This window comes from Bombus affinis, chromosome 9 (genome assembly GCF_024516045.1).
Source record: "Bombus affinis isolate iyBomAffi1 chromosome 9, iyBomAffi1.2, whole genome shotgun sequence".
Lineage (NCBI taxonomy): Eukaryota > Metazoa > Arthropoda > Insecta > Hymenoptera > Apidae > Bombus > Bombus affinis.
In genome coordinates, this window is record NC_066352.1 from 3,651,408 (window position 1) to 3,670,796 (window position 19,389).

A 19,389-nucleotide genomic window follows, 5' to 3' on the forward strand; every position below is an offset into this window, starting at 1 on the left:
CATGTTTTTGACTTGAAGTATTGAAGGCAGAAATGAACTAAGACACATTTTTCCTAAATGTCTGTTCTAACAAGCAGTATCAATCGTACGAAGGTGAGCGAATTCATTATTTCCAAATAAAATCCAGATAACGTAACTAAATTAAACGTCGCTGATGACGAATTTTTCAGTCTGCTGAGTATTGGAGTTAGCTGACTTTTGCTCTCAATGCATCATTTAAGGAACTTGATTCGAGGAAATTTTCATATACCTTTTGACCTTTACTTCGCCGTTTCGAATGATGAAGCATTTCGTGCAACCGAGAAGAATGTAGAGTAGTCAAAGATTTCTCTGTCCACCATCCTAGCGGATCCTCGGTAAGTCTCCTTATTACACCTGATGGTGAAACACCTGATGGATTTTTCCAGATTTATATAACGATAACGTCACCGTGATTATTATGAAATTTATCAAAATTTACAATGAAAATTGTGTCTGAAAAGAGAAACAGTTTATGATAGAATTACTGAAGGAAACGTGGTAGTCCACGTTACAGTACTTAGGTAGGATTATCTGACGCACTAGCCAAGACAAGTGATGAAACGGTAAAATGTTTCTAAACCACGAACATTTGCTAAGGTTTATTTAAACAGATATAACGAATAGAATGTAAGACTTTTATTATTTAGGAAGTCTTCCAGTTTGAAATGATGCTATTTATTGATCTGACAGTACTTTATCGTTAGTACATTATTTATTAACTTTTTATCGTATTACATATGAAATATAAGTTTCTTCACTTGAAAAAATTGTTGTGTAATTTATTATATGATATTGAACTTTATCGCGTTAGAGAATAACCGCTTGAATTATCGATATTTTAAATTTGGTAATTAATCTACCTCTTAAAATTACTTTTATAATAGGATAGAAAAACCAAATTTATATTGAGACTTTATTTCGACAAATGTAAATGTTGATGTAAAGTGATTAAAATTATACGATATTCTCTAGGACATTGTAAATAATGTACACATTTTGCACTATTTAATGAGACATTTACTTTTATGTAAGAATAATGTCGCGATAGTAATCACAACTTTTAAACAGTTGCTACAAATACAAGTACGATCGTATAGAACCCTTAATAATCGTTGATCTGGATGACTGTCGCGTTATTTATCGATAAAAATTACGGAACAAATCTTCCTTTATCTATATCAAGCCGGTGATTTCACGGTAATCACGTTGGAATTGCGTCGAATACAATCGTGATGATTAATTGTATTTTATCGTGAGTTTTACTCTATTCAGAAACACGACCGTGAGATACAAAAGCTTATCATCGTGTACTAGAGAATCTAACGTAGGTACGATTCAGTGATTTCAATTCAACTTTTGTGAGAAACTTTTCCACGAAATGCCACTATATTCGGAGGAATGCAAATGGTTAATTCTTCGATAAATTTTAATAATTGTTATTTAAATAGAGTTAAATAAATCTTAAATAGAGTTTTAAATGTTGTTTTATTGTAATTGAAATCTTATGTTTCGTTAAAAATCCAGTCCAAAGTATACTTCCTTCGTAATATTCTAAGTCCAAAATCCACAAAGGACCCTAAAAAATATCACTAAAACAACTCAGAACATAATCTGAGGAAAGGTAGGAACGATATAAGACTCAATATTTAGAGAACAAAATTCGAATGCAACGTGTAAAGCTGACAGGGGAACGGATGAAAAAACGTCCAAAATTAGGAAGGTACGCCAGAGGAGATAGGAAAGGTAAATGGAAGGGAAGGGAAAAAAGGGAAAGACCAAATAAGATAAGGAGATGAGAGGGAACAAGTTTGAGGTAGAAGAGTAAAGTTGCAGGGGAAAGAGAAACGGTGAACAAGAAAGACACGAACAAAGAGGTGGGAGGGATAGAATGTCGAAGGTAGGACTTTGACCGGCCGTTGCCCCTGATGCAGTCGCCTCCAGCCAGCAAACTCAACGGATCCTCCAAAGAAAATTCTGTCCTGTGACTTCTCCATTCGTACATGTTACTTATTTACACGCATTATACATTCAGTTCCATCGTTCTTGGCCTGTTTGTTACTGACTGCTTGGTTGTTCATTTGTAGCATACAAAAACCATAAATCAGTTACAATATAATTTCTAATTACTGCTTACATAATTCAGTTTCATTTTTTTCATGCAAAGATTGATTCATAACGAGCGATAATAGATGTTGCCTTGCTTTTTGTAACCTTTTAATTCTCTTTTTCTTTAGATATGTATTTAAGTCGTTGAATATATAGAGAAAGAAATACAATTCTTACAGTGGTTAATTCTTTATGTCCTAATATAGATGTGATTTAATAATGATCGAAAATTAGTAAAGAATTGTTTCTCAAAGCTTCTCGCTAATTATTTCTGTAACATCATAAACAATAATTTTTTTTATCTTAGTATCTCCTTTCAATGTTATTAACACTATGTTTATTTCGAATATTTAATGATTACACTTCGAATGTTTATCGTCACACTAATTGTGTGTCCTACCTGAAGATAACGAACACGGATTCCCTTTTTTTATAATTATCTTTTCGTAATACTTGGATCATATTGTTTTTGTTCTGGCAGCTGAACAAAGACATTGTTTCACGTTTTGCTGCATTCTTATTTATTATGAATACGTGACCATATAATATATACAATACCACCATTTTACACATTTTTGTACTGCTCAATATTACAGACATTTTAAGAAACAAGGTCATATTAGAAAATATTTTCGAAATGTCTGATCTTTTGACATTGAATCAAATTCTCCGAAATTAATTTACTTATAAAATTTGCTGTAAAAAGTGATTAAGGAAATATCCGGAGGATAAATCTAGGATGACTTGCGAACGCAAGATAATGGCTCAATTTTATGTTAAGGATGAGATTTAAATTACTAATCGGCAAAATGAGAATAATCTTCATGTCCCCTGATACAATAACGCGAACAGAGGGAACCGAAATTAGTTGGACCTCGAGCGTCGAGGTTCGTTTCCACGATCGTCAATCCCGAAGCAGTGTACATGCATGTGCAACGAACCCCCTGGAGATCGCATAGTTTTAATAAATTCCATCGATAGGGATCATGCAGGGTCATGAAAGCTTAATCGAAGGTCGTAATGGAACGATATTTCTACAAGCGAAATACCATGATACACTTCTAGTTTGGAATTTCTATTATTAAATGAAAATTTTATGTCATCCCAAAAGATTAATTTTTACGATTCACAGTTTTTCCACTTTATTTAAGTTTGCAATCAATTTAAGCTATTATTAAAATATAATTAGAAAATTAGATATTTCGCAGAATTATCCTAGGATTAGTAATTCATGAAGCTAAAAAAATGTATTTCTGTTATTCACTCCATATTAGTTACAATTTTTCAAATTATTCCTCTTTACGTATTGTACATAAAACTAATCATAAAACTACAAAAATACAAAGCTGTACTTAATCCCTATATAATATATAGCATTTAACTGATCTACGTTTATCAGTATATAGTAAGATAATCCAAACTCCATTCGATCCTTATATAGTAAGATAACCAACGGACGCGATAGACAACTTTGGACACGTTAAATTAGTCGAATTATTTTTTAATTACTTAACGTTGTTTATTCAATTATTCCACGTTTCTCAAAAACATATTCGTATCTCATACAGAAATTGCACTATAGCGGATATTAATTATCTTTATTGAAAAAATTAATAATAAACGACAAACTAATTGTAAAATATAAGTCTTATAAACCGAACAATTAATTAAAATTACCGCTATCTTTAACATACGAGTTCCTTTTCCCCGTGAACGACTTTACTTACCCATCATAACCTATAGCATAAAATTAATTAAAGCAATATACGTGGGTAATCTCGGCGGAAGGAGACGCGATCCTGAAATTCAGGAATCATGGAAAGCATTGATTACTCGCTGACGTTTTATTTGTTTAATCCCATAGAACATTTTTACGAAAATATAGGATTATTCTGGCAGTACATTGTCGATCCTCGAAGAAACATGATGAAAACGCATATATATGTCAAAAGAAAGTTAATTCACAAAGTGTGCGCTGTTCCTGTAATAGAAAATTTTATAAAAACACATTTTTTTGTCGCAACAGCGGGAACATACATTTTTCGTTTTACTATAGTAAGTAGTAACTATCATTATCAACGAGTAAAGAACAGGATATTAATAATAGGGAAAAAAATAACATATCAATTGTCATTACTAATCAATTATCACTCGTTCTTCCAGCAAGTCTCAACTAGCTGGGATCTTTATAATTCTATATATATATATATATATATATATATATAATATATTTTTCTTCATATATAATAATTGTTTCTCATATCTTATCGCTTCTACAGGCACGAGGAAGCACGTGCATACAACGTACATGTATGATTATAGATATACATATTACGTTCCTGCACTAAGCAGCATGGACATTCATTAGAATAGAACAATGCACCGACACTATTACTATCTACGAATGCGATTCCATCATTCATTACACCATATGCGTATGAAATAGGCACTTTTCTTTCTTCCTCCCGATTATTTTATAATAACAATTTCAGCGTTAATCTCTACTACTCTCGTAGACTTATCGTATTTAACATGTTCCGTGTCACGTAAGCTTAAAAGGTAAAGTTGTTTTTCCACATGAAAATTGAAGGGCAAACATTTATCGTGCGTTAGAGTAATATCCATTAGAGGAAAATAGAAATTTCACTGATACACTAATACATATTAATAGTTTGTACGTTCTTATTAAGCAATTTTGTTGTGCGTTTAATAGCTTTAATTTATTAATTATCATCGATGACTAATAAGCTATGTAGAAGGGAACATGTTAATTAGTTACAGCCTTCGGAGTACTCTTCGTTCCTCGAGGAAGTTTGATTGAATACTCGGCGTCCAAAGGCACTGGAACTAAAACATAGCTTCTCAGCGTCTTTTGATTCTTCAACTTCCAGTGAGTTATCATAAACGATGTAATGTATTTCGACAAGAAAAGAAGTAAATTGCAGAAATTTTTTCTTACTCTCAACTTCTCTGAATCAGAAAATTAAATATATGTCTGTGTATATGTGTGCGTGAGAAGATAACGACTATGATTATTAAAATTATCAATATAAAAAAAATAAACGGAAGTAAACTGACGGTTTATAAAGAAAAGGAACAAAACACCTCTGGGGAGATATTATGCGGACGAAATTAATCGGAATCGAAAAGGGAACACTGGCATGAAAAGCAAGAGAGAAGGAAGTATATATATGACATATTTATATGTATAATATATATACACACGCACACACATATATATATGTATGTATGTATGTATGTATGTATGTATGTATGTATGTATGTAATAAGTGTAATGAAAGAAAGTTCTAAATTCTATTCACGTGTACAATCCTAAATATGATAGATACAAAATACAAGAATCACGATGATGTGGAGTGTTTCGATTACTTGGCAGTCTTACTTTGAGCATGGATCCCTCAAGAAGAATTACATATTACTACATTTGACAATGAGAATTGGTATGCGAAAAACGATTATCTGAGCTCTCAAGCTCGCGCGCACGTTTTCCATTTCTTCCCCTTTAAATTCTTACCAGCTAAACGTACGTTATCTTTATTGTCTTTTATTTCTTCTTAAAATAGTCTTTTTTTTTGCATCTATTCCTTTTTTTCTTTAGAATTTCACTTAGGTCGCATATAAAGGACGGTATTACAATAATTCCGACAGTAACAACAATTTTAATGTAGTAGTTTCAAACGTTTCAAATAGGAGAAACGGGAATGATGGACGAGCAAAAGTAACACTAAGAAAGGATGGAGAAAAAGAAATCTACGTATGTTCATCGATGAAAGTCTGTAGACTTTTTTTAACGCTTTTTCTTTTCTTTCTTTTGGTCCCTCCATGTATAGTAAAATATATATATAAATGTAAATAACATTCTAATTATCGCAATGATGAGTTAAAAGTATTAATAGAGAAAAAGCAAGCGAAAATAAACGTTCAAAGGAAATTTTTCGTTACAGCATTTTTTCTTTCTAAACTATCTGTCTGCATGGCTGCCCTTCTCCCTCTCACTCGATCTCATTCACTCTTCTCTCTCTCGTGCGTGCTCTTTCCCTCTTTTCCTCCTCTTCTCATTTATTTCGGACTCCCTCTTTCTATATATATATATATAATATAAATTTATATATATTCTCTATTTTATAAGATATTCTACAATGTACAAGATGTACGCCTACAATATGAGAAAATAATAATATAGTAAGCAGAAAAATTACATTTCTAGGAAGACGAAGCGACGCGTCGTTCAATTTTCGAACGAAGAGTGGGGTCGATGAAGGACCATTTAATCTTTGCGACAAACCTGCACAACCCGACTTTTCGATTTCTCCTTCTCTCATGCATTGTTTCATCCAACAATAAAAGAAAAAGAGAAAATAGCAAAGAATAATGGAAGGGCGCATCCATTCGAAACAAACAAAAAAACAAAGGCGCTTGTTCTAAAAGAAAAAAAAAAGAAGACAAAAAGAGATGAGATGGAAGAAAAATGCCGAGAAAAGGAGAATGGCAAGAGAAATGAAAACGTCGTGTCGTCTCCCATTTTATATCACACAATCGAAGTTTCTCTCTACAAAGCCTCCATGTCTCGGAGCAATTTAATACTTGTAAGCTCTTTCTCCCTCTATCTCGCATGTGTATAGGTATATAGTTATATATGCGCATGTGTGTATGTACGATATGTATAATATATATATACACACACACATATACATCCTCATTATATTTGTGCTACCGATACTTGCAGATTTATCGAATATCGACCGAGCAGATGGGAAACATTATTTTCGCGAATAAAAACGATGACGTTAGAAAAATGAGAGTAAATATAAGGTATTCGTCTTATTGTTTCTTAAGATCGATAACGATATCACGGAACAGCATGGCGCAATTTTTGACACTGTGTACATTGGGTCGTAAATTGGATTTAGTTACAAAAATGTGTAGTATTAAAAAAGATACTAAAAGGAAAAAACAATGATCTATGGATGATATCGAAGTCAAAGGATTCAAGGAAATTACGTGACGAAGCTATGAGTAGGATCGAACATGTATCTATGGTCGCTAGCTATCGACAGAAACTATCGATAGTCTCTCGCGTATACTGTAGTATAGATGGAAATGAATGTATTGTTTAACTATTTAAGTAAAAAAAAGAGAGAGATAGAGAAAGAGGAGAGAGAGAGAGAGAGACAAAAAAAGAAGAATGATTAATTTCTTCATTTTCTTCGCTTAATATTTTGTGTTACACAGAACTTGCACTTCCGATCGAAAATTATCATGTAACGATCGGTAAGGCAACTCGCTTTACTCGTATGCCAAATGAACTACGAAAAATTTGTCCAAAATTGTTGGAATGCACGTATACGTTCTATATATATGTTACAGATACGAAAAATAAACGTAATTCAAAATGGCTTTCGATCGAATAACTACATTAATGAAAATACGGTAAACTACAACTTGATTCGACTCGACTAATCGGATCTGTTGATGAATCGAATAGTAAAAACGAAGAAGCGAGGGAAAGGAAAAGAAAAAAGAGGAATTCTAAGAATGTATGTAAGAAACTAGACGGATTCTTTGCCCTGTAGTTTCGTGGCAAGATCGATGACAAGCTGCTGGTACACCACCGGGTCTATGTTCTTGCCGAGCTGATAAAGAACGAACCAGTCACCGATCTGGCACTTCTCAGCGATGGTTCCGATATGCTCCGGCTTGGAGAGGCGCGATCGGGCACGCAAAAGCACTAAGCGAAGTTTCGGCCCGGCTACTACTGCGGCACGGTATGCCAGGGTCAAACCGCTCAACACCGACAGGATGATGAACCAGAACCAGAGGAACACGTATATCTTCTCGTTGACGATGTTTAACGGTAACACGCAGAGACCATCGAATTTCTGCACCGTACCGGACGCACCATATTTGTGGAAGGTACATTTGGTCACCTTCGGGAATACCCGTGACATCGGGTCGATCCTCTCCTCAGGTTCCATTTCTGTAAATTTCACCACGTCCGAGCCATAGGTGGTAAACTCGCCATCCAAGAAGAAGTCCATGAAGTAGATCTGGCCGACTACGTTAACGAAATTTAGCACTTCGCAGAGGAAGAAACGGAATGCGTAAAAATTCTGAGTGTGCCAATTCGAAGCGAAATACTCGACTAGTAATTTCCTTCTTTCCGATTTGCATTCGTCGCTCATTACTGGGCAATTTAGGTCTAGAACTAGCATCTTGATTCTACCGCCTTCCCAAGTCTTCCACAGGTAACGTGGCACGTAAAACAATATCGCCTGGAAGAACAGCGTGAAGCACACCCACTGATAATATTTGTGGTACTTGATCTCGTCCTCGCCATCGACGTGGGACGCAACACCTGGTTGCACTATGTCTTTGCCGACTACGCCAGTTCGATCAGGGATCGTGAACGTCGAGTAGATCCAACAGTAAGTGTCCATCACGTGAAGCGGTATTTCGTCCACGATACAGTCTATAGGGTCTCCGATATATTGCCTGGATGTGACCAGCAACGAAAAAGCAATTAATATGATCACTGTAGCTTTGTAGTGCAGCCGGAAGACATTATTGTCGATGCAAACGTTGTCTAGCTTGAGCAGTCCCTTTACTGAACCGAATACGTCAAACATGGTTGGTTATTTTCCTTCGAACAGGTACTACAAGAGAGAAATCGAGCGACTTATCCCAATCGCGAGTTTTACTTTACTATGTACCAATCAAACCGGACACTCGGGTTGTTGATGACCCGCGCGACGTGACGCCGCGCGTCAAGAAGCGTCCCTGGGCCTCCCTGCACACGCACAAAAACAAACAGCTTTCAAAAAATTCGTTTATCGCGAAAATCGTTGTATTTCTATTCGTTACCGATATATCTATCACTGAATAAATTTCGTTTACCGAAATCTCGTTCGAATTTCCGAAAACACGTGTGTTCCGTTCCGATCGTTCCGTGACCACTGCGCGCGTGAGCACGGCTCTACCGCAGCAAAGCGTCACCGAGAGCGGTTGTGTCGTAATGGCTGCGTTCAGAAACGCTCTACGACACGAACACACGAGGACATGCCGTTCCGTAAGCTGCTCCCTTTTGCTCTTCTCTCTGTCTATCTTCTTCTTCGTCGATTCGCTTCTTCTCTCTTGCGTATATAGTATAACGTCTTATCTCTGTCTCGCTTGCAGATTATACACAGCCTGGTTGGGGACGCTATACTATACGTTTACTTCTGCTGCACACCAAGATCCTATCCCCACTTACGGACACGAGAAAACTCGTCTCTCTTTCTGTCTCTGTTTCTCTTAGGTTCTCTTTCACACTCTTGTCCCTTTACTATAACCTAACCCCACTTTTCGTCTCTTTTAACCGCCGCGTCGGCCCGGATCACAGGAAACTTAGGCCCGTCGTTCGTATAGGTTCGATTGTGCTCGGCTAACATCGGTTCCAACGTTCCAGCAAAACCTTCAGACGCATATACGCATGCGTAATCGGAAAAGCAACCCACACCACTCTCGTGTACGATTTTATTTAAATTTAAGGATAATAGCCATGAAATATTTGTTTAGAGCGTTACTATAAACATTTACACTTACAATAAACGTAGTTTCTTTCGTTTAGTAAATTTCGATCATTTAATCAAAAGTTTAAATGCTATCTCTTCAATAGAAGGCTTGTGAAGAAAGTTTTGAAAGAATATACGTTGCTTAAATAGAATAACCAGTCGAAAATTGATAATTGTAGTTTACTTCTTTATTGGTAATAGTGTCATTTACCTTGTTTTCCATCTCATATCGTTAACTCCATGCTCTTTAGTTAATTGAGTACTACTGTTTTTATATAGCTCAATTTTTATCGAATCGAATATTTTAGAATATAATGGAAATATTTTGTATGAAAATATTTTGTAATAAAATCATATGCATGAATTTCATTAAAGCAAAATATACAAGGAGTTTAATTCAACGGGATTATTAAAAAAAGCTCGAAAGAGGTAATCGGAATAACTTACACTACATATATTACAAATACCAGACTTAACATACCACTTTCTATCTGAAGTTTTGCACCGTTCTAGAATGATAGTCTGTAATGAATAGTAATTATCCCTAACAAATAATTTTTATTGACCTCCATTACTCCACGGATTCCTTAAATTAAATAAATAGATAAAAGCTATTTTAATCTCAAATCGATATGCAGATTAATTATTATTTAATCTGAAATCAGTAGATGCTGATAATTAGACAAATTAAATCGCCTTTATAATAAATTATGTATCAATTATACAAATTGGAGAGTACACATGATCTGTTCATACACATTAATAGAGGTAGTCAATCACAACCTTATATTCCTTTTATCATGAATATTTGTAATGCTAGTATTATGTTTAAATGTCATTATCTATTTCAGTTATGCTTTATCGATAAAAAGATTCTCTGACATTGCATTCCAATGAACTCTTTCTATAAATTGATTTTGCTATATCATATCCTTATCTGCAGCTGACGGTGAGTCTCCAGTAACGTAACTGTATCTCTATTTGATTGTCACGGAGTGATCTGAATCGTCATTGGCATTCTTGGAAGAATAGCTCTAAATTCAGAACATTAATAAATATTAATAAATATTAATAAATACTTACGTCTCTTAATGGCAAACAGATTGTTATATATTGTTATATATTGTTATATTAGGTTATACTGTCTTACAGATATTACTAGACAAGCATTACAATCACAATTACACTCTTTACTGTCAAAGTATTATGGGATTTATTTTATTTAACCAAAATCATACAAACATAAATACAATTTTAATATATAATATAAATACTATATTTATACAAGTACATAAAAACTAAAACCAAGGTCGGTCCTGTGGCGCAACGGATAACGCGTCTGACTACGGATCAGAAGATTCCAGGTTCGAATCCTGGCAGGATCGGATTTCTTTTTTCCTAAAACATATTTCGTCCCTTAAATGTACTTATTAAATCAATATAATTTTAGATCAACTGTACTAAATAATTAATTTTCTTTTTATAATCCGATAATGCATTTCTTTTTCTTTATATCTCACAATGTCTCAAATATTTTTTTTCTTTTTTTTTTTTTTTTTTTTTTTTCAAAATTAAAACACTGACTTATTTTCTTACAAGAAATACATTTATTATATATCTATCTTTACAGAATTATTCATGTCATCTTAAGCTGAAAGCAATCAGATAAAACAGAACAAGTACTTTGTTTCATAGTTGATCATGAATTGAATTAAGAAATGCCTTGGATAGCCTTGGATATTCAAATTGCGAGTCAAAACATTTTTATCGAGAAAGTTCATTTCCCTGCCTTAACCTTAACCATTCATTTTCGGTCTCTTCTAACAATACAAATCGCAGTTTGACTGTACTTTCTCTTACTGATTAACTGTTAAGCAGGTAAACCTTAGTTATTCGAAAAGCTTAAGAGAAGGGTCGACGATAGAATGCAGGTACGCGAGAAAATGTCTATAGTCAGTACGATCTTCAGCAATGCGTGTCATATCTACTCAATTCGGAATGACTTGAAGGAATATATTATGATATCTAGTTCGCGAACAAATGCCGGAATCGTTGCTATTAATAGCCACGGGTTGATCCTGAATTCCAACGAAGGCAACGCGGTATAAAAGGATACCTACTTAATGCCCTGGAAACTAATTGGAAGCGAGCGTAGTCGGTGGGTCAAATAAATTAACCCAGTATGCACACGAAAACCGGTTGCAAGACAGTGTAAACCGAGAACTATCAAGGCAAGTACGAAGACGTTCCTTCACAAGGAATCTTTAAATTGACAGAATAATTCTGCTTTTATGTCGTTCAAGTATAGAATTACTAATCTAATCTTTTCCCTTATTATTAATGATTTAGTAAAAATATACCAAATATTACTTCTTCAAATAGTTTCAAATTAAACCTAACTTTATAGGTGACATTTTTTGTTCGAAGAAATGATTTCATTGCGAATGGGAATCGTGAAGATAGATGGATCGAATAGTGATTTAAGAATTCATGAAGGTTCGATGATCGTTCGTCACTGGCCTGGATTATACCGCTGCTTGCATTTTATTGTGCATTACTCAGCTCTCTCGAACGAAATATCCGTTGAACCGACGGATTTTTGACTGAAAAAGGTTTCTCTTACCTGTGGTCTGTGGGTAGGCGTTGACGTGGCACGATACTCGATACATCAGCTGCTGCAGACCTACCTGTGACTTCTCCGTGGAGAATGGCGCGCGTTACAGAAGAGTGGGGCCAAAATGAAGGGACCGGTTTTTCTGGTTTTCAATATCTTCGACCCTCATACTCTATTCTTGTTACTTTCGTCGCGATCGTGCTATAGGATATGTATGTATGTGTAAAATATGTATTTTGAACGTATGTGTATATATAGTATACATATTTACTATATTTCATCCCATTTTACGCCCTCCTTTGTCAAGCATAATTTTTCGACTTATTCACTTTTGCTTTAACTGAGATACAGGATTGTCGAGTTATTCTAAAATTTTCTTGCACCCGAGAAAAAAGAATCGTCTCAACTCATGCTGTATACGATTGAGCTATAACGAAAGGGACATATAGCGTCTGATATTGATCACATTGTTTATGTTTCCTTACTTAATGAATTAACATCGTTCCACTAAAAATTCAAATGTACATATATACTTACGTATATTTAATGATTGTTTTACTTGAAATACAATTGGTGAGATTTCTTTTTAGAAATATTTATACCAGGAAATATTACAAAAAAAGTCAAATCTTTCCAATATGTTTAATTAATTAATTAGAAATATTTTTATTTATTTATTTATCTATGATCATATTATAAACTTATAATAAAATTAAAATGTGTTCATGTAAATCAAACTATGGTATAAATTGAGATAAACTTGAACGTAAATAGGATAATCAGTCACTTAAATATGTAACATTCCGAATGCTTACTCTATGTTGCATGAGTGTTATTATCATGAATAAAATTATGTAAATAACCAGAATCCTTCAATCATTGACAGAAGGCTCAATTGTAAAATTATTATCTAAGTTATCTAAAATTCTATAAGTTTTAATGAATAATCGACTTAAATTTTGCTTTCATTGTGCAAATCCATCCAATTCCTAGAAGTGAAAGTACATGTATCGATAAGAAGTAATTATGTTCGCAATCTGTTGTAAGTTTCATAATCATGCGCATGTAACAGTAGCGCAATCTACAATCAAGGGACAGTCACGATATTTAATACCAGAGTTTCAGAGAATGTATAAGTCATTTTTATTAAATGATGGAACATTCAGTGAATTATATCGCAACTGTTGAAATAAACTGATAAATCGCATCCTTTTGGTTAAAACTTATTATCTGTTTAACGATATCGTGAATTTTATCAAAAATTCGAAGACGTGATATTAAAGAGAGTGTCTCCAATAAGAATATAGTTATCGTTACAGTTACATTTTTCTTGTTTGAAGTTGGGACGTATACGTGAATATATAGATTAAAGATGTCTATTTCGGTAACTACTAATCGATTCCTTATGGTGTTAATGAATTCTCATTATTATTTATTCAGAATTGCATTTGTTTGGTTTTAGGAACAGGAGGTACTCTATAGTCCCAGCAAATGGAGTAAGAGGTTTGATCAAATGCAAATATTATCATATTATTATAAATTTGCTAAAAAGGGTAAGTTGAAATTAACATGAAATCGAATTAAAGTAAACAATAATTTATTTGTATTATTATAGTTACCGATGATGCTCGTAAAAATTTTAAATGCGAATTAGATATTCCGTATGGAACAACAGAACGAACTAAATATGATATCTATGGAGCTGACTTACCCAAAGGTATGTATTCATGTTACGCATGTACGCATATTAAAGGTTTTCAATTTTCAGTTTGTTTCACTTTTTTGCAGTGTAAATAATTTTAAATATTTCACTTCAGCTTACTTCCATTAAGGTATTTCGAACCATGTTTCTTCCAGATTCCCCCATATTTATATTCATTCACGGTGGTTATTGGCAAGAAGGTAGCAAAGATTTTTCTGCATTTACAGTTCCTGTCTTTGTTAATAAAGGAATTAAAGTAATAACCATTGGCTACGATTTATGTCCTAATGGTAAACTGTATTTCTTTCACATTTCTATTTTTCTCTAGATACAAAATTTTAAAAAAATATTTAAAAAATATTTTAATTAATATTTATATTGTATTTTAGTCAAATTTGGGGATATAATATCTCAGATAAAAATAGCGATTAAACATATATTAAAGTATGCATCGAATCTCGAATGTCGGTAAGATGCACATAATACTTACATGATAATTTTGTTAATTTATAATATAATGATAAAATTGGATGGGTTCTTATAGGAATGTTTGGCTCTCTGGTCATAGCGCTGGCGCACATTTAGCGTCAAGCATTTTATATGATAAATTATGGTTAGATGAAATGACGAAAAACGGATACTTAAATCTACTAAAAGGTATCGTGTTAATAGGAGGCGTTTATAATTTGAATCCCCTGCTCGATACGAATATTGTTACGCCTTTGAAACTTACAAAGTAAATATCTGATTACTTATATAGACTATTTACTTAGATCATAATAATATGTAATATGTATGTTTTAGAGATGAAATCAACACATATAGCTTTACCACTCTTGATACCAAAAATAACACACTCATCCAAGGGTTAAAAGTTATTGTAACCATTGGGGAATGTGATTCACCAGGACTTATTAATGAATCACGCGAATGTACTCAGGTACTCGTGTTATTTTAAATAAATAAGTGACAATCTTTTCCTGTTCTAAATAAAAATTTGTAATCTTATATTCTTTTCATTCTAGCAACTTATTACAATAGTAGACGATGTTCATTATATATTTCTTCGGGAAAATATTGACCATTTTAATATTGTGGAAGAACTCACGAATGAAGAATTTATTTTGACAAAAGTGATACTAAATAACATCTTTCATAAATGAAAGAGAATAATTTAATAACATAAAATCAGAAACAATATAGAAACATATAATTTTAACGCGGTCAGATATTTGTAATATTTAACATACAAAATTTATATATATATATATATATTTTGATATTCGTAAAAAATTTATTTAATGTAATATATCAGTATACTAATACATTGTTGCTAAATTACAAATTGTTTGTAAAAAAGTTATTACGTTTATTTACTCTAGACTGTCTATTGGTCATCTGTCATTTATTAATTTTGCATAACAATGATCACGACGAACTGCTTTTAACTTTTCTATGAGTCATTTAGATTGTGACGTTGATGAAAATGTCTTTGGACGTTGCAAAGTATTTTCCTTTTGTTTCATGGGTAACACTATCATTTGATTAGACTGAAGCATAGAACTTGTGCTTTTTTGTTTCATTTGTGAATTTTGTATTTGATTAATATTTGTTTCTTGATTAACTAAATTCGATGATATATTATTTATACTTGTAAATTTTGTATTTTTATCTATTGCTTGCGGCGAAGATATGATCTGACCGCTTCCTAATTTAGTTACATTACGCGAATCCATATTTTTAGTATTCAATTTCACATAATTATTTGTAATATTTTTTACATTAATTATGCTTTTACCTGTTGGTATTACAAATGTCTTGCAGTTACCTTTTACAATAGGAATTACCTGAATAGTACGAACCGAATTTTCTTGTGTAATATCTTGTGTAAGATCTATTACATTTTTGGCAGTTAATGTCTTTAATGTATCTTCACTTTCATTAGATTCACCTACTTTCTCTTGTCCATCTTTCCACGTAATCGGAGGTTTAGCAAAAGAGCGCACTCGTAACAATGGCTTTTCTTCTGCTTCTTCTGCTTCTTCTGCCTTATCCTCTAGTGACTTGTCATCCATTGGATTTTCACTTATTATATTAGGATCATCCTCTACAACACATATATGTAATAAAATCTACATGTTTTTGTTCATTCTTCAATGATTAACTTTTTTTCATCACTAACCTTTTGTTCTGTCAATAAGAATTTTATTATCTCTTGTGGTTGAGAATGCTATGTTAGTTGTAATATTTAAATGCTTCGTCACATTAGGCGCTGATATTGCGTCATTTTGTATTATCGACTCTGATTTAAAATTATTTTTATAATTAGATGTATTCATAAAATCATTAACTTTTCTTGATTTTAAATTGTCACCCTTATGATCTTTTAATCTATCATTGATTTCTTGTTGGTCTATTTCTCCCATTTCTATATCGGAGTTAGCTTTTCCTGTATTAGATTTGGCTTCTGTATTTGTTTTATTTTTAGATGTCTCACTTATATCAGTACTATTCTCATCTTCCGATGAACTACTTAGATTTACGTCAATGTCACTAATGTCATTATCATCAGCCTCATCATTATCATCATCATCTTCTTCTTCAGCATCATTATTTTCTATGCTATCATCATCATCTTCTTCATTCTCTGATCTTTTAGGATGAGTAATCTGATCTTTCATTTCTTCTTGTTTCTTCACATATTCCTCAAATGTATCTGATAGTTTCTTCTCACTAATTCTCTTGTTTTGCATTAATTTTTCAGCTAATTCCATATCTTTTAATGCAGGATCATCTTCTTTATTTTCAAGAAATAATGAAAATGTATCCCAATAATCATTGCGTCGACATCTTTGCAAATGTTCACCTAAATCGATGAACGCCTTTTTTGCTATAAAAATTAACAATACATAAAGATTAAATTTAATTATTTAAATTACAGTAACTTACTAGTGAAATTATAATAACTTACCAATCTCACGCAGTTTTTTATTGTTCAAACCTAAATTATTCATATCATTACATCTTGTCACACATTGTAAAATATCATTGTAGTCTGGGAAAATTAGTGCTCTTGTAAAATCGCCAATTTTCTTCAATTTGTTTCTTTTTGATATTTTAGAATTAATGAAATTTGTAATAGCATTATTTACAACAACAATACTAGTTGTACTGAAGTCTTTTGGTCTTAGGTATTGCCGTCCTGCATCAATACTTTCTCCAGTATATTCACAGTACTTATTATACAGTTCCACCATTCGATGTTTATATTTTTCTAATTTTATATAATTACTATTTTCTTCATCATCAAAATCTACTTCTAATTCTTCAAAACGTTTTATATACTTTTCACATTTTTTCATTGCATTTAAAATTTTTTTAATTTTCTTTTCTGTAGCAAGTTCTTTTTTTTGTTCTTCTCCATTATTGGCGTTAGTCAACATCATTCCATTATCATTAATTATACTATTACTAGTTTGTGTCATATTTGAACACATTCCAGTAGATGCATTGGAATTATTTAGTTTACAATCTCTATTTGTTTTGTTTATATCAGAAAAATAATCTCTATTTGATAATAATGTCGACTTTCCTTTACAGCAATTTTTCATTTCATTCATTACTTCAGCTATATATATGTAAAGTTTACAATTACTCTCCATTATGTCATTTCTCTTTCGATTTAAAAAATTATTGAAAGCTTCAGAATGAGCATATACAGGATCCAACTGTTCATAACGTCTTTTTAATTTATTAACAATCTTTTTCATATCATCAGAACGATCTTTCTGTAAACATAAACTAATAAACATAGAGAATATATCCTGTTCCATAGAAGAAATAGTTTTCTTCTCCTTTACAACCAACTGTGGTTTCAATAATATTTTATTTTCTTCTCTTCCTTTTTCTGTTTCATCCTCCTTCTTCAGATTACATGCTTTAACATTAGCTTCTTGTTTATACAAAAATACTTCAGAATTTTTGTCAATACAAGAACTATCAACATTTTCTATTTCAGACGCTTTTCTTTTACGTCTTTTCACTCCATCATTGTCACACAAAGAAGCTTCTACTCTTATAGTAGTAATTAAGAAGTTAGAATGGGAATTATGATTATCTTTTACTAATTTGATAACTGACCCTTGTGTGTCATCAGTTTTATTCTGAAACAATAACATTTTGAACTCTAAATGTCTTTCAACATATTCATAATTTATTAACCATAGGTACATCACATTACAATTGCTAAGAATTTACAGTTGACATAATTATATATATTTTAATGTAGCAAGATATACGAACCTGTCTTGCATCTTCATCGTCATCTGATGAAATACAAATAATGTCATTCTCCTTACTGACCATATTTATTATTTTATGGAAAAGTTAGATTATAATATTACAATACATGACATCCATAGCTTATCTTGCCGACAGAAAACGATAATATAACGATTAATTCCATTATAATTGCGTCAAAAGCCTTTCATTGTGTATACATACTAGCGTTTGTTTAAAAGTATATACACGTTTCTATTTAGCCTGCTATAACATCACCTTATTTTTGTTTCCACTTTAACAGTATAGATGAATTTGATTAAGTAAAACTGAAAGTATGCAATTCAATATTGATTTAGATATTTTCATTGAAATGTCTATCTTTGAAAGGTTAACAGTTGAAGAAAAATTCGAAATTGTATTCGTAAAAATAAATAATTCTTATATACTGTATTTACAACGTTACAATTAATTATTAGCCTTTAGGGACTTTACTTCCTCACATTACATACCACCTTAATCACGCAACTTTAAGTTTTATTGGAAAAACTTTATCAATACAGTCTATAGCAAAGAAAATTTAGGAAAAACTGGAATAACGCCGTTCTTCCGCAATTTTGTAAACAATTGTCATAAAGAAGAAAATAAACCAGTAGAAGAAGATGATAATACCTGTTTTAGATAAATTTTATTCAAGAAAGTGACTACATAAAACTTTAAAAAAGAATAAGATAGAATATTAGAATAATTTTTATTGACGTTAAGCGATCAGAATAAAATATATATTTCTAATATTTCTATAACGATACAATGTTTTACGTTAGTGTTTTTATTACTATTTAAGATTAATCTAACACTAATTTTAGGGTCAAACCTAAACAATTTTCTTGTAGCATTGTTAAGTTGGTACGAGTAGAAATTTTAAAATAATAATTAGAAAAACTTATTCGCACAATAAATATCGAAATATTGTACTTACATCGTACTCTTATTTTTTAATCTTTGAATACGATACATTATATTGATGAAAGTTTAGAATCGAAATTTTCCTATACATTTTATTTATGTTAATTTCTTGATTATTTCTTTAACTTCTT

At 32.1% G+C, this 19,389-nt stretch overlaps 3 protein-coding genes, 1 long non-coding RNA gene and 1 other non-coding gene across 7 annotated transcripts; 2 read left to right on the top strand and 3 right to left on the bottom strand.

Annotated features, from left to right (window-relative positions):
* Positions 1 to 3,956: 3,956 nt before the first annotated feature.
* Positions 3,957 to 9,323, bottom strand: LOC126920566 (innexin inx2). Its single transcript, XM_050731154.1, has 2 exons — positions 9,043 to 9,323; positions 3,957 to 8,935 (listed from the first exon to the last, which is right to left on the bottom strand). The coding sequence occupies exon 2, from the start codon at positions 8,772 to 8,774 to the stop codon at positions 7,698 to 7,700; it is 1,077 nt and encodes a 358-aa protein (XP_050587111.1). The 5' UTR covers positions 8,775 to 8,935; positions 9,043 to 9,323; the 3' UTR covers positions 3,957 to 7,697.
* Positions 9,324 to 10,887: 1,564 nt separating this feature from the next.
* On the bottom strand, positions 10,888 to 12,409 carry LOC126920570 (uncharacterized). Its single transcript, XR_007712006.1, has 2 exons — positions 12,322 to 12,409; positions 10,888 to 11,096 (listed from the first exon to the last, which is right to left on the bottom strand). It is a non-coding gene; the product is annotated as an uncharacterized LOC126920570 (long non-coding RNA).
* On the top strand, positions 11,011 to 11,083 carry Trnar-acg (transfer RNA arginine (anticodon ACG)). Its single transcript has one exon. It is a non-coding gene; the product is annotated as a tRNA-Arg (tRNA).
* On the top strand, positions 12,384 to 15,377 carry LOC126920567 (kynurenine formamidase). Of its 2 annotated transcripts, none has more exons than XM_050731156.1 (8): positions 12,384 to 12,528; positions 13,775 to 13,865; positions 13,928 to 14,029; positions 14,170 to 14,304; positions 14,404 to 14,482; positions 14,559 to 14,750; positions 14,819 to 14,954; positions 15,040 to 15,377. In XM_050731156.1, the coding sequence occupies exons 1-8, from the start codon at positions 12,523 to 12,525 to the stop codon at positions 15,175 to 15,177; spliced, it is 879 nt and encodes a 292-aa protein (XP_050587113.1). In that variant the 5' UTR covers positions 12,384 to 12,522; the 3' UTR covers positions 15,178 to 15,377. The 2 variants fall into 2 exon arrangements, with proteins under 2 accessions (XP_050587113.1, XP_050587112.1); XM_050731155.1 differs by lacking the exon at positions 12,384 to 12,528 and adding an exon at positions 13,074 to 13,696.
* LOC126920564 (protein PFC0760c-like) lies at positions 15,287 to 19,129 on the bottom strand. Of its 2 annotated transcripts, none has more exons than XM_050731151.1 (5): positions 18,965 to 19,129; positions 18,317 to 18,621; positions 16,986 to 18,177; positions 16,197 to 16,904; positions 15,287 to 16,121 (listed from the first exon to the last, which is right to left on the bottom strand). In XM_050731151.1, exons 2-5 carry the CDS (start codon positions 18,377 to 18,379, stop codon positions 15,475 to 15,477), a joined length of 2,610 nt encoding a protein of 869 aa, XP_050587108.1. In that variant the 5' UTR covers positions 18,380 to 18,621; positions 18,965 to 19,129; the 3' UTR covers positions 15,287 to 15,474. The 2 variants fall into 2 exon arrangements, with proteins under 2 accessions (XP_050587108.1, XP_050587109.1); XM_050731152.1 differs by lacking the exon at positions 18,965 to 19,129 and adding an exon at positions 18,805 to 18,926.
* Positions 19,130 to 19,389: the final 260 nt, after the last annotated feature.